The sequence below is a fragment of the Eptesicus fuscus genome, chromosome 2 (assembly GCF_027574615.1).
Source record: "Eptesicus fuscus isolate TK198812 chromosome 2, DD_ASM_mEF_20220401, whole genome shotgun sequence".
NCBI classification, from domain to species: Eukaryota; Metazoa; Chordata; class Mammalia; order Chiroptera; family Vespertilionidae; genus Eptesicus; species Eptesicus fuscus.
The window spans coordinates 106,688,334-106,704,656 of NC_072474.1; the positions used below are offsets into that span (position 1 = coordinate 106,688,334).

General features: G+C 39.5%; 1 protein-coding gene across 2 annotated transcripts in view; it reads right to left on the minus strand.

Annotated features, from left to right (window-relative positions):
- The window catches only part of SLIT2 (slit guidance ligand 2), a 343,264-nt gene that overhangs the window by 51,691 nt on the left and 275,250 nt on the right, over window positions 1-16,323 (minus strand). For both annotated transcript variants that reach the window (XM_008140178.3, XM_008140176.3), the window contains one exon: window positions 14,883-15,046. In XM_008140178.3, the coding sequence (XP_008138400.2) occupies window positions 14,883-15,046 (164 nt within the window). The remainder of the gene's footprint in view (window positions 1-14,882; window positions 15,047-16,323) is intronic.

Genomic DNA, 16,323 nt, shown 5'->3' on the forward strand with positions numbered 1-16,323 from the left:
AAAAAAATATGAGAAACTGGTGCTTTCTATTTATAGATAACTTAGGATTATTTTAATGCTTTAATGTAACAGTATATTTTGTATAAAAGTTGTTGGTCACATCTCTGTATATAAGTCTCTTCCATGACAAAACCAGAAATCAGCATCATCATATTATGTGCAATAATGCAATACGAGGCCTTTTCATTGAGGGATGGTGAGACTCCCCGACATCAGAGTGGGACTCTGGGTTTCGATTTAGGTGGCTGGTATCTGTTGTTATTCATGCTAATGTTACAGGGTCAATCCCTTCACCAGCCAACGAGCTCCATGGCCACAGCCTGTATCTTAATTTCAGCCAGATGCCATGGAAAGACATGTCACCCATCCCAAAGAGGACTGTGTGTGTGTGTCTGTGTGTCCATGTACATTGGGAGATGGGTGGATGAGTTTTATGAATAAGTAGAAACTCATCAGTTAAAATATAAATTCATCAATAACATATGAAATATCATGCACCTGCCCTGATAACATTAGTTCAGTAGTATTGTTTTCATATAGGAGATATTAAAAAAAAAAACACCATGTTTATGCACTTGGAAATAAACCAAACACACGATCTCCATTATATTCTCCCTCATATCTGTTCGGTTCAGTTTGCCAGCACATAGGTACAGGCATGCGATGGGTGGAATTTCTGTATCATCTTCACCCAGAAGGATTTCCCAATGAACTGATCTCTACTTGCTATCTCACTTTTTGGAAACTATATTTAAAAAATACTCATGATCCATAAAAGGTTTGGATTCAAAGCAAGATTCAGTTGCAGCCCTTTTCCTTTGGTTGCACATATTTATCCTGTAAATGGCTAACAGTGTAGAACTTGCACTGTCCTCAATTAAATTATGTTCCACTGATGCTGCTTTGCACTGTTGGTGAGACCTCACTGGATGGCCTCTTGGAAACTGTCAGAAGAGGACATTCTATCAAGGTGACATCTTTATATATAAAAATAGAGGCCTGATGCATGAAATTAGTGCAAGGGGTTCGGCCCTCGCAGTCCCAGCTTTCGTCCAGAAGGTCGTCCGGACCGTTCCTCTGCTGTTCGGTCTAATTAACATATTAGCTCTTTATTATATAGGATACAACTATTTTAATTATGTCTCTGCTCTCACTGGTCTCTCTGAAAGATTTTATCCTCATTAAAACAGCAGCGACAATTGCAATCACATGTTTGATCACATGTCCTTTTTAGCGAAGTTATTTGAGTGGATTGTACAGCATGCTCCCCTTTACTGTCACTGCTCTAACCTTCCAACGGACCTCTCCCCAAACGGGTGTATGACTTCTGCTCATATAAAGTACCTTTCATCATATTTCTCTACCGATCAGAGTTCATGTTTGTGTTTTTAGTATACCAACAAAACTCATGTATGAAAGAGAATATGGGCATAAAAACTGCATATCTTTTTTTTCTTTATATATATCTTTATTGATTTCAGGAAGAGGGAGAGAAATATCAATGATGAGAATCATTGATTGGCTGCCTCCTGCACAGCCCCCTACTGGGGATCGAGCCTGCAACCTGGGCATATGCCTGGACCTGGAATCGAACCGTGACTTCCTGGTTCATGGGTCCATGCTCGACCACTGAGTCACATCAGCCAGGCAAAACTTCATATCTTAATAGCATTCCCTCACCCTAGGAAGTGCCAGCCAAGCACATATAATGTTTTTGAAGTAAAATAAAAAAACAGAATAGTTCTCTGTATTATTCATCTTTTCTATTAATAAGAAGCTTGAAATATAGATTCCTCTTCCTATTTAACCATTTGAAATGCATGACAGTTCTGGGGATGGTGGCATTAACAGGAAGGGGTACTGTTCGCTTCTAGTGACACCTTAGCCATTAAGGGAGGCCTTGCCAATGGCCCCTTCACTTTTTCTTGGAAACCACAATAACTAATGCAGCCTCTACATCAAACTGCAGCTGGGAAATTTCTGAGATTAACACTGAAGTGGTCTTTATAGAAATTCAATTTCTCACCCCTCCCAACTTATTTATCAATTAAGGACAAAACTGTAGCTATTCAGCATATTGCAGAAATGAATGGTGGCAGTTACTTAAAGCAGCAAGTTAAATTAATGAAATACCCCACAATAAATGACTTTGTATTTGCTAAAGTTATCACACTTAGAATCAGCGATAGGAAAGGAAATAGCTAACTGGTAATGGATTCCTTAGCGAGGCCAGAAGGAAAAAGAATCTAATCTTGAACAAAGGCATTGGATAAAGCAGTTAAGACTGCACCCAGCAAAACGGCAAGTCAGCAAATGCTAGGACTGGACACGTTCATCTGGCCACTTCCCAAGACCTTGAAAAAAATTGCTTTTTTGTCTATTTCTGTGCTTTCAACCTTGTAAGGTTGTGGTTGAATAGAGGAGTTGAGGGTTGACAGTTTCTAAGCTTATTTTATGGAATGTGACATTCTCCAAAAATTATATTTGATTATTTAAATGAGAAACTAAAGCAGGAATAAAACTGGATACATGGATACATTTTGAAGAATTCAATAGAGTATGCAGGTGACAAAATTGTCAGGCTGAAATAGGCCCTATCCAGTTTAACACAAGGTCAAGATTCATTTAATAAATACCCACTGAATAGTATCGGATTAGTATGTACTATATAAGTTCACTGCATTGGTTTCTGATATAGCTAATCCTGCTTAATTATTTTCTATCTGTAAATTCTTACTGGAATACAAAGGGAGATCATTGTCCCCTTGCATATGTTCAGTTTAGCTAAAGGAATCAAAATAATCAGCTTTACCACATACACAGGTCTCTTCTGGCACTTTCTTAAACCCACAAACTGTTTTGGTGACATCAAGGTGGGGAAAATAGCAAAACACTGAGTTCTAACTCTCTCAGGTTGGAAAGTTGCTACTATTTGCTTCTTTTAAAAATACTTCTTTGAAAGTCAGCTCTTAATGATAATTTCTTATTTCTAGTACCCTTTTTAGTCTGAGTAAAGGGTGATTCAAAAGCTGTTTGTAACTTACATAAATTCCAAATAGCAGCATCCTCTGGTATGCCCAACTACCTTAATTTCCTTCCTACTTTATTTAGACTGGAATGCCACCTCACTAAACATCCTTCTTATAATGTGACTTATACATTTACATGGTTTAACTAAATCTTATTTCTATGTTCTAATCCCTTGGAACTACAGTTGACCCTTGAATGACTCAGGGGTTAGGGGCACTGAACCCAAAGCAGCTGAACATCTGCATATAAGTTTTGATTTCCCCAAAAGGTGTCTCTCAGTAACCATGGGGATTGTTCTAGAACCTCCAGTGGATGTCAAAATGTGCAGGTACTCAAGTCCCCTATATAAAATGGCACAGGTCAATGAGCACAATCTGCCCTCAGACTCCCAAATGCAGATAGAATGCACTATAGGTATTTATTGCAAAAACAAAAAACAAACAAACAAACAAACAACTCATGTATAAGTGGACCCATGCAGCTCAAAGTCATGTTGTTCAAGGGTCAACTATGCCTTGTATCTGGTTCTTTCCTCTCATTCATTTCCTACCCATATTTTGCTCCTTTTATAAGACCATCTCTTATCTCCTGTTTGTCTTCAATTTATGATTCATTTCCCAGTCAGGACACTTTCTCTGAGATCCTCTCCTGTAAAGTTCTTATTCAAGGGGAATGACATCTTTAATCTGCTTCCATAATAAGGAGATGGTATCAAAGTTAAAGGAAGATGCTAAAAAAAGTCATAATGAAATAGTGAAGAATTTGCATAGCTCTCTAGAAGCAAACCAACACTTGCAGGATTTTACAAATTTGATTAGTCCCAGGTGAAAAGAAGGTGTCCAAGAAACAGGAAGTAGAACAGCCTTTTAGCATAATGCATAGTAATGGACAGAAAATCTGAGCTCCATCAACCCAAATTAGTAACCTAAATTTGTCTCTTAAATGTGCGAAGTTAGGAGAATGTTGGCAGCCATTTTGATGGGTGGTTTTAAGCATTAAATGAGATGCTAATGTAAGTTTGAGTACACACTACAGTGAGAGCTAGCACAGAAGCCACAGTGAGTTCTGACCCTCTTCCCCAGACTTCCAAATAATTGGGTGATGGGGGGAACATGTGTAGCTTACTGAAAAGGAGACACACAGTCTTCCTCTGCTTGTTTATCAAATTTAACACAGACACTGGAAAATTAGAGCTTGCCATTTATTTATTCATCACAAGTTCACTGAGTACATTTTGTCTATGTCAGAAGCTACTCAAATTTGGGAAAACCACAGGGGCTATTATTATCAAAACCCTGCGGGATTGGAAATGGGTGCCAAGAGATAATTATCCATTGAGCAACAACACTCAGAGTTAATAATTTTGCATTTTTAAGACTGCAAGTTTGATTGATAAATTCGGCATGGACAACCACCAGAAATAACAGTACAACACAGAAAAGAACGAGAGGTCCTCTTTAAGGAATGACAGCGTGCTTCGATATAACTTAGTGATTTTCATTCTTTTCTCCTTCCCAAAGTAAACTGGTTACAAGAATTGTTAAATTATTTCCAAAACATTAGCCCTGATAATATGTGTTATAGTGGAGAAAAAAGAATCTAGCTCCAGGGATACAGGATTTACTAATGTCACTGAAATGAAAGAGGCTAGTCTAGGCTACCTGGACTGATTTAAGACTTGGTCGTGATTTAAGAGAGCCTTCGAGCATCAGCTATCTGGACTGGAGGTGTGTTTAGCTTAATAATTCAAAGGGGAATGAAAAGAAAGTTTGGTTAACAATTTGTCTCTGTCAGTTACTTTAATCTTTAATGGAAGAACTGCCGGACCTCAAATCCATTAAAGCTTGTAGGCAGCCTTGCTTACTTGACTCAAATCACGAGCTGCGCACCTGACACCAGTACTGCCACCCACTGAGAATCGTATCTCACTTTGATTTATAGCTGAAAACCCCAGACACAAATTCCTAGCTATATCCCAGAGCCTGCCTTCATTCTGGTATCCCTTGGAAACATGAGTCAAATAACAAAATCATCTAGCACTACACTTGTAAGAAGTCTGAGGTATGTCAAAGACAACTAAAAATAAAATGTAGGGGGTATTTGAGGTTAGGCACAATTTAATAAGAGGAGGTTTTTATTTAAAACCAAATATTCTGCACTCCACTTGCGATTACATTATTGCATTTCTTAAGAACGAATATTTATTTAAAACCAAATATTCTGCACTCCACTTGCGATTACATTATTGCATTTCTTAAGAACGAATATCAATCACATATTTTAAAATTCTATCATTAAGTCATTCAATTATCAGATATTTATTGAGGATCTATTGTGTGCAGGCCACTCTGCTAAGTTTTGGGAATTCAAAGCCAAGTGAAATACTTGAGTTTCTAGAGACATATTTGTATCAAATACAGAATGCAGTTGTGTGAGGATGTGGGTAATGGGAATGTATGTTTTGGAATATGTTTTAAGTTTCTGCAAGCGATGGAGGGGAGTAATTCACTAAGTGCGTGAGAATATGCATCTGAAGTTCAAAAGAAAAGTCATGACTAGATATTTGAAGCCATGAGGTTGAGATCAATTAATTTAATAAGGTTAAGGAGAGGACCCCACACGTGTTAATATTAAAGAGTGGTAAAAAAAACACATGATATTACTCATTTATGGATAATAAAGAACATTACAAACTGTTGAACAAAAATAGACAGAGGCAAAGAAGCATAGAACAGACTGTCAAACTACAGCAGGAAGGTAGGGGAAAATTGGAGGGGGGCGGGGGCGGTAAGAGATCAACCTAAGGACTTGTATGCATGCATATAAGCACAACCAGCAGACTCAAGACACTGGGGGCAGGGGGACGAGGACAAGTGCTGGGGGTTAGGGGAGGCCGGGGGGGTGGTCAGTGGGGGAAAAAAAAAAGAGAGAGACATATGTACTACTGTTTGTAATACCTTAAACAATAAAATTAAAAAAAAAGTGGTTAAAAAAGAGTGGTAAGAGGAGTCAGCATAGGAATAAAGGCAAAGAGAATGTGCAAGAAAGAGTAGTGGCAACAGCTATCTATCTAAGATGAAAAAAGAGCAAATGAAAGTAACAAAATAAGCCACTGAAATAGTCAAGATGGAAGTCACTGGTATCTGTATAGTTTCATTGGAGGGGTGGGGATGGTCATGAGATAACAGGGGGTTAAAATCCCACAAATCTGCACAAAAATCTCATAAATGGTTAAAAAACAAAGGCTGGGAATTACACCCCTAGAATCACCTGACTTGGCCATTTGCTACATACACATGCAACCTTAGGCTAGTAAATGAATTTCTTGAGTTGCATTTAAATGGAAAATAGCAATAATTATTTTATGGAATTACTGCATCAGAGAGAATGTGGATGTATTTATTTAAGAAACAGTACTAATCATTGGTTCTCATCACTTATGAAAATACATGTCTGCTAAAATCTCAGTGTTTTAAAATTTAAAATGTATAATAAAAATAGTCCTTGTTTATTTTTTAGTCTGTAAAGGTATTTGTTTTATTACAATTTATTTTTTAACATATATATTGCTGACAGTATTACAGATGTCCCCCATTCCCCTTTTACTCCCCTCCTTTATTTGTTTTTATTTGTTTTTTAAAGATGGTGTTTTGGGCAAATAACTAGTACACACCTGAATATTTCTTTAGCAAGCAAGAAAGTCATAATTCCCCAAACATAAGGTTATTTCAAAGTTATAACTATGTGCTAGTAGAGCCAATAAAAACATTAAAAAAATGACAAAGTTCTAAGGCTACTTAAAAAATTATATACTGAGTTTTATTATTTCTAATTTGGGCTAAATTATTTAATTGCCTTCATACTTTATTTCAGTCACTAAAGACAATAGCAACCAATAATTCTGAGGCATAAAAGACCTCCAGCTTGTTAAAAACTCCCCCGAAAAGATGATGTTGCCCTTGCTGAGAAAAACAACAATATTACAATGTAATTGCTGGAAGATGCAGAATTTCCCCCAGGAATTCCAGAATCTAGAAGATTCTTAACATATAAAATTAGAGGAAGAGACAACCATGTTGTGGTAAAATGTTGAACACCATGGGACACAAAAGAGCCCCAAGTTTTCTTGACCCTTTAGCTGACCTTTACTAAAAGAGGAACTTTGACACCATATCTCTGCCTCTTTATTTGAGCTCATGGCTACCAGACAGAGCCCATTTGGGCCTTTCCCTCTCATCTCACTCTCAGTTCCACTTGACTCAGTATAAGAATCTACCGATGGCCTGACAGTTCTGGTGGTGGTATCAGTTATCCATATAATAAAACCCTAATATGCAAATTGACCAAACTGTGGAATGACTGGTCACTATGACGCACACTAACCACCAGGGGGCAGACACTCAATGCAGGAGCTGTCCCCTGGTGGTCAGTGCTCTCCCACAGCGGGAGCACCACCCAGCCAGAAGCCCTGAGCAGGGCTCATGGCTGGCGAGCGCAGTGGTGGTGGTGGGTGCCTCTCCCGCCTCCACAGCAGGCAGGCAGGCAGTAAGGAGCGAGGGGTCCTGGACTGCAAGAGGGATGTCCAACTGCTGGCTTAGGCTTGCTCCCCGGGGAGTGGGCCTAAGCCAGCCGGCGAACATCCCCCGAGGGGTCCTAGACTACGAGAGGGCACAGGCTGGGATGAGGGACCCCCCCACCCACCAGTGCACAAAGTTTTGTGCACCGAGCCTCTAGTAGTTCCATAATTGTTTAGTTTGAATATATAAATTAATATCACATATACATACATATGTACATATGTATATACACACACACATATTTTTTCTTATCACCAAATTTCCATATTGTTTTGGAATTATCTATTTAAATAAACCCATTGATAAACTCTAAGCTCCATGAGGGCAGAGTTGGGTTTCTTTTCTGTTTTACTTATTGTTGTTGTATTCTTAACACCTTAGAACTATCTATGCCTGGTGCATAACAAGAACTCAAATAATATTTGTTGAAAGAAAGAAGGAACACATCATTCATTTGCATTAGATTCTTCACTCCTTAGCACATTCAAGGGTTTAATAAATGTATGTCACATTAAACATGAACTGTGTAGTTGTCTGTGTAGCTAAATCTTCCTGAACCAAGAGCAATACGGGGAATATTAGACATTAAAATATTCTACATCCCATGCTGACTTTCTCAATGAAAACCTGGGGAGGGCAAAAACCTCGGCCTTATTGTGAACTGCTTAATCATTCTAATTTCCTCTGATATTTGAAAGATGAGAGCAGGACCTATGGGTTACAAAAACAAGTCAGATCCATTTGTTTCCCACTCAAGAATGTTTTAAAGGGTATTAATTCAATATGCTCTGGTCATCTATTTCATCTCATTAGTTTCTTCCATTGTTTTTAATTTTAAAACTTTATTTAAAAGGGGAGCTTGATAACATCCATGGACTCATGAGTTTGCTCTGGTGAAACTATGAGATTATACCATAAAAAAAAAATACTCTGAAAATGTAGGATAAAAATTGTGAAAAAATTAATGACTCAAAATAGTAGCCCAGTCTTTCCTAGCAGAGAAAAACCCCTAAATTATATTTAATTATAACCATGTAAACATGTCTTCAAATAAAGAATATTCCTCTTCTTGTTGTAATTGAAATTATGTATTTACAAACCTTAATAGGAGGAGTATGTACTTACATGTTTTCATGAATAAAATAAAACACATTAAACTGGCATAACTACAGGAAAGTTTCATTAAAATATAAACAATTCAAATTATAAAGTATTTAAGGAGCATCATTTTATCGCTTTTAAGCACTCAGATTTCCTACACTGAATTATTCTAATTGAAAATTAGGCCACTTTGCCTCCTACCAATCCATTTATTATGTAAATATGTCTAGCAGCATGTGAGTGGTTCAAACTTTCATTTTCTCCATAGTGGGGGCGGGGGCGCATCTTATTTATAGTGATAATTTGCTTTGAGAATATTTTTACTGAAAATTAGGACATCAACTTCAGCGGCAAGCTCTGCAGTCAGACAGGGTTCAAGTCTGGCTCCTTCACTCAGCAGCTGAGTGATTTTTAATTAAATCATCTCCTACATTACAGTATTTTCTTCTCTCAAATGTGGAAATAATTGTACCTACTATAGGAATGATGTGAAAATTGAGAGATAAATATCTACATAAAATTCTCAGCACAATGCAAACTGCTCAGTACAAACTGGCTTTCATTGTCGTTGTCATTATTTTTAGTAGTAGTGGCAGTATGGGCAGAGATCCAATCTGAAATGTTATAAATGTTGAACTAGCCCAGAACCTTAATTATATTCAGGTATAACAAAAGTGAGTACATCTGAAGTCTGCTAAATGCAATTGTGCTGTATTCGTTGACTTCTGAATGCCCACACTGCTGGCCAACTGGTGTACACCCGTGGTGTTTGCTATCCAGCTTAGGGTAGCACCTTGGACATTACAGAATCAGTTAATTTGATAACTTAGTGAATATTAAACTAGACTGCCATAATCCTGCTGAGAAGCCTAAGCCCTTAAATCATCTGTCAACCAGTCTCAGTTCAACCGTTTCCTGGAGGCCCTGGGACCCCTCCAGCACTTGGCTCCTGCTCAGCTCTGCTCCTGCAGTTCTGCCCAGGAGCACCACGGTCCCACACTCGTCCGCTTCTCCACACAGCTGGCTTAGACACATCTGTACACTCACCCTTCACGGCCACCTGCCTCTGAGCTCTTGCAGCAACTCTTCTACCCAGTATGGTAGCCACTAGCCACATGTGGCGATTTGCATTCACATTTAAATTACATAAAATTTAAAATGCACTTCCTCAGTTTCACTCGCCACATTATGTGCCCAACAACCACTATGGCTAATGGCTACCATACAGGATATTACAGACATACCATATTTCCATCATTGCACCAAGTTCTACGAGGCAGATAGGCCAATATCCCCTCCTGCACATTTCCATTCACACGACAGTAAGTACCGGAGACTCCATAGTCATTAACCAAATGAACAAAAAAGGTAAGTCAGTTAGATAAATCTTGAGTTAAACAGACTTGTATGTATGTATGTATATATGCATACATGCATGTGTTTGGATTTGAGAACATTTAATCAATGAATGGGAACCAGGATGCTCTAAGGATGGAATATAAGTATGCAGCTTTTCTCAAATTTGTGTTACCATGACTTTTTTTTTTTCCCTGAAAAATATCTCTGGCAAACTCTAAACTTTAGGAAATACAGAGAAGCACTAGCATTTTTCAAAATAGAGTACATGTATCCTTGAGCACAGAGAAGTGTAATAGAATCAATCTGCAGTTTCTCAACTTCCCCCACGCAATCTTTCTGAAGCCATTCTGCCCAATAACATTCCTAAGAATAAGAGCGATGCTGGTTTCCCTTTCCCTTTGACAATCATCTCCACTGTACAAAGGATAGGGCACCTCTCAGCCCACCAGGAACTCGCCATAGGGCACTGCCCAAGGAAACGGAGTCACCAAAGAACAATGTAAAATTCTGGTTATCTGCAAAGGCTCTTGCAGTCAGTGCACATAATCCCAGAGAGGCATCTCCAATAACATTCTACTTTCAATAACAATATTAAAACATGGGTAGATAATTTTGTTATCCCAATCAATGGTGTCCCAATCAATGGTTCGGGTATTAATGGAAATAATTAATTTAAGAGAAAAAATTTAAAAACCCACAGATTTTTGATGGCTGGAAACTTTTTAAAATTTTAATTACATATACTTTTTTTGTAACAAAGAACGATATAATTCTCTGAGGTACTGGAAATAGAAATTCAAGGAGAAAAACATAAGTGCAAGAAAAAAGGAAAAAGAAGGATCTTGTTTTTGTCTTTTAAAATTAGCTGTTATATGTAGATTCCACCAAATACATTTAAAAGAATTTTGTTTTAAAGTGTCAAACATTATAGTGCACTGCAAATGACATATTTTGCAACCATTTATAGCTATGGAAAAAAGCATTAGCTGCCAAGTTAAAGATGTTTGTAGGGAATATAGGTTTTGAAAATCCCTTATTTAATCAATAAATCATGGAGAGTCCCTCATCGTGTTTGTTGGTCTTTTGAAGAATTATAATAAAATTAGTGGTTAACCTATGTTAGGTGCTTCCTGTGTGTAAGGTAACATATTTTACATATATATTTAATTCAAGTAATCTTTCCTCCCCAACTTTATGGAGGGATAATTGACAAATATAATGGCATATATTTAATGTGTACAACATGATGAGGAGATATACATGAATATTGTGGAATTAAGATAATTAACACATCTGTCACTTCCCATAGTTAACATTTTTGTTTGTGGTAAGATTACTCAAGATCTACTCAGCAACTTTCAAGTATACAACATTGTATTATTATTATTATTTTCTCAGAGAGGAAGGGAGAGGGAGAAACATCAATGAAGAGAGAAAATCATTGATAGGCGGCCTCCTGCATGCCTCCAACTAGGGGTCAAGACTGCATGTGCCCTGACCCATGCCCTGACCAGGAATTGAACCATGACCTCCTGGTTCATATGTCAACACTCAACCATTGAACCACACCAGCCAGGCCAACATTGTATTATTAACTACTGTGATCATACTGAACATTCCATCCTCTCAACTTATTCTTCTTATAACTGTAAGTTTGAAGCCTTTGACCTACAGCTTCCCATTTTCCCTTTTCCTGCAGCCCCTGGTAACCACCATTTAGTCTTTCTTTCTATAAAATTGGCTTTTTAAATATATATGTATATATATATATATATAATTGATTTTTTACAGAAAGGGAGAGGGATAGAGAGTTAGAAACATCGATCAGCTGCCTCCTGCACACCTCCTGCTGGGGTTGTGCCCGCAACCAAGGTACATGCCCTTGACCGGAATCAAACCTGGGACCTTTCAGTCTGCAGGCCGGCGCTCTATCCACTGTGCCAAACCAGTTAGGGCAAAATTGGCTTTTTTAAGTTAAAGATTCCACATGTAATGATTTATCTAGTGTTAACAAAGCTCTTTTGGGTAGGTACTGTCATCGCCTCTGCTTACACAGGAGAAAACTGAGGCACAGTGTAGCTAACTGCTGCAAAGTGAACCTGGTTTTAGCCCAGGGTAAGTCAGGCAGGGCCTCAGCCTTCACGCTGTGACCCCATGCACACCATGACCCACTGCACACCATGACCCACTGTGACCCATGCACACTATGACCCACGGTGACCCACTGCACACTATGACCTCCTGTGACCCATGCACACTATGACCCACGGTGACCCACTGCACAGTATGACCTACTGTGACCACCTGTACACTATGACCTACTATGACCCATGCACACTATGACCTACTGTGACCCATGCACACTATGACCCACTGTGATCCATGCACACTATGACCCTCTGTGACCCATGCACACTATGACCCATGGGGACCCCCTGCACACTATGACCCACTGTGACCCATGCACACTATGACCCACGGTGACCCACTGCACACTATGACCTACTGTGACCCATGCACACTATGACCTACTGTGACCCATGCACACTATGACCCACTGTGACCCATGCACACTATGACCCACTGTGACCACCTGTACACTATGACCTACTGTGACCCATGCACACTATGACCCACGGTGACCCATGCACACTATGACCCACTGTGACCCCCTGTACACTATGATCTACTGTGACCCATGCACACTATGACCCACGGTGACCCACTGCACAGTATGACCTACTGTGACCACCTGTACACTATGACCTACTGTGACCCATGCACACTATGACCCACTGTGACCACCTGTACACTATGACCTACTGTGACCCATGCACACTATGACCCACTGTGACCACCTGTACACTATGACCTACTGTGACCCATGCACACTATGACCCACTGTGACCACCTGTACACTATGACCTACTGTGACCCATGCACACTATGACCCACTGTGACCACCTGTACACTATGACCTACTGTGACCCATGCACACTATGACCCACTGTGACCACCTGTACACTATGACCTACTGTGACCCATGCACACTATGACCCACTGTGACCACCTGTACACTATGACCTACTGTGACCCATGCACACTATGACCCACTGTGACCACCTGTACACTATGACCTACTGTGACCCATGCACACTATGACCCACGGTGACCCACTGCACACTATGACCTACTGTGACCCATGCACACTATGACCTACTGTGACCCATGCACACTATGACCCACGGTGACCCACTGCACACTATGACCTACTGTGACCCATGCACACTATGACCTACTGTGACCCATGCACACTATGACCTACTGTGACCCCCTGCACACTATGACCCACTATGATCCATGCACACTATGACCCATGGGGACCCCCTGCACACTATGACCCACTGTGACCCCCTGTACACTATGACCCACTGTGACCCCCTGCACACTATGACCTACTGTGACCCATGCACACTATGACCCACTGTGACCCATGCACACTATGACCTACTGTGACCCATGCACACTATGACCCATTGTGACCCAATGTACACTATGACCTACTTTTCCCACCTAATGGTGCAAACGTTGGAAGCTTATCTTTTCAGCTTGGTTTTTAAGCCTTGGAAGGCAAGAACATAATACGAACTTCTATATGTTCCATGATACCTAGGATTTAGTTTTACACATAAAACATGTTTAATAAACATTTACTGATTATACATTTAACATTTTAAAGAATTTCTCTCCTCTATCTAGTAATGATAAGTGGCCCTCTTGAAAATCTACAAATTAAGAATGACAGTAAACTTCTATCCCATCTTTAGTAAGGAATCTAAATCCATGCATTTGAGCCCGGCCAGTGTGGCTCAGTGGTTGAATGTCAACCTATGAACCAGGAGGTCACAGTTTGATTCCTGGTCAGGGCACATGCCCGGGTTGTGGGTTCCATCCCCAGTGTGGGCCGTGCAGAGGGAAGCTGATCAATGATTCTCTCCCATCATTGATGTTTCTATCTCTCTCTCCCTCTCCCTTCCTGTCTGAAATCAATAAAAATATATTTAAAAATAAATAAAAAATAAACCCATGCATTTGACTAGAAAACATGTTAAATACACAAAACAAGTTTAATAATGTTTACCTCTAGGTATTGGGATTAATGATTCATTTTAGTTTTTTCCAGAAATGAAATGTTTCTTATTGTTTACAATGTATTCATTAGATTTTTCTATGTTGGGTATATATTATTCTTGTAATAATAGAACAATATTTGTTAATAAGATGCTATTGCAAATTCACAAATACATAAAACAAAGGGGAAACAAGGGACATAAGGAAGGAAGGAAGCCACAGCCATATTATCCCAGGAAGAGGGCAGCACGAGAGGCCAGAGGGGAGGTTTGGCCTGACACTGGGGGCTCATCACCTTACCTGGCGTCAGGAGGCCACAGGGCCCTGGCAGCTCTGTGAGCAGGGCTCATGTTCAGACAAAGCAAAAGCAAAACATTTCACTTGTTAGAGGCTGTGAGAGGAAGTTCCAGAAATTGTGCACCCTTCACTCCTTCATGCCATTTAAAGAACACTTAGTCATTTCCAATGGACAGTTTCTGCAATCTATTTGAAAAGCCTAATTCTTTACTTGGGTGCCTCAGGTACCTGCTTTGTCTTGCCCAAGCGTGGGTGGAAACAGTAGTCACTGGGGCTTTTCAGCTATACCTTTAAAATCTAGCAGCAAATGGTATTTTTTGTTTGTTTGTTTTGAAATGAACACCGCAAATGTTTATTGACAGAAATACAAACGATTAAATACCATACCTTGACAGGTGAATTTTTTGGAGGGAGTTGTGAGTAACAGTTTATCTGCCATTTCTCCAGGTCCGGCGCAACGGGCAATTCCTGGTTCTTTATATTCCGACTTCACCCACTCGGATAACCACTGCATGTTACAGTCACAGTAGAGAGGGTTGGCTCCGATTGCTCTGAAAAACACCACACACACACACACACACACACACACACACACACACACACACACACGTGTATTATTTCCTAAGGGAACATAAAGAGATGCTCAGTAGAAATTCCCTATAGATTTATTGACAAAAACAACTTAGAAGAAAATGAAGACATTGGGTTATCCATTTTTCTGGATCATGTGCAAATGAAATTTAGTGGACTGTCACTAGTGTTAAGGAGCACCTGAAATTTAGATAGTGTCCAGGTATTTGCAGAGACAGGTTTAAATTGGGTGGAGATCAATGCTTCCTTCATTCGCCGATTATTTAATGAGAACCCAATCACGATGCTGGGTTCTGGGGACCCCAATATGAAACCTACATTACTTTTAACTCCCAAGAATGCCTTCTGCACACACACTTCCTTTAGAAATGCTCTAGCAGAAGGATTTACAAGAGGACTGTGGACAGAGGATAACTCCTTGGGGGACTGGTGGTTAAAATGTCTAAGCCTTTAGATGAGTCAAGTAGGTGGGAAAGGCTGGGGAGGATGTCCCAGGGTAACAACCAGTGGGCACACAGGTACAAAGAAGAGAAAGTGCCTGGGAAAATAGAGACCTAGTTCACCAGAGCTGATTTAGACCGTCATTGGATGAAGGTCCCTTTACAAAGTGTTTCATTTCGGAACTTTGGTTCCTACTCACACAAGCAGCAGTAGCGATAGGAAAAGTAATCAAGGTAATAGCTAACATTTACTGCATGTATCATCCCATAGGCAGGAGCTGTGCTAAGCCGTGTATTTACACGAATTACATCATTTTATCCAATAGAGCAACTCTCTGATGTCAATAGTATTAATAAAACATTTTACAGATTACGAACCTGAGGCCAAATAAGTTAACCACTGGGTTTGTAAAATTGCCAAGTTTGGGCACAAGAGATACATAAATCAGCATTTAAAAACTGATTCATTCTGATGGATAATTAACTTCAGATTAATAACATTTTAGGTCTACACAAAATTAAAGTTACTGTTTTATTAGAAAACCCCCAAAATATGCTTGCAAAATATTTTACAATACTTTACATTGTAACTTTAGTGCCCAGCTCTAACCAGAAAACTGGAGCAAATGTTATGCTCATATCTATGTCAGATTCAAACTCTTTTTTCAAATAAAAAATGAGCAAAATGATGTTTTTGAGTCATTCGGTCTCTTCCTTAGTGACACTTGCTAAGTCCTTACTATGTGAGGGGTGCAGCAAAAAAGTGAATAGAGCAGAGCTGTTTATAATCTAGGGAG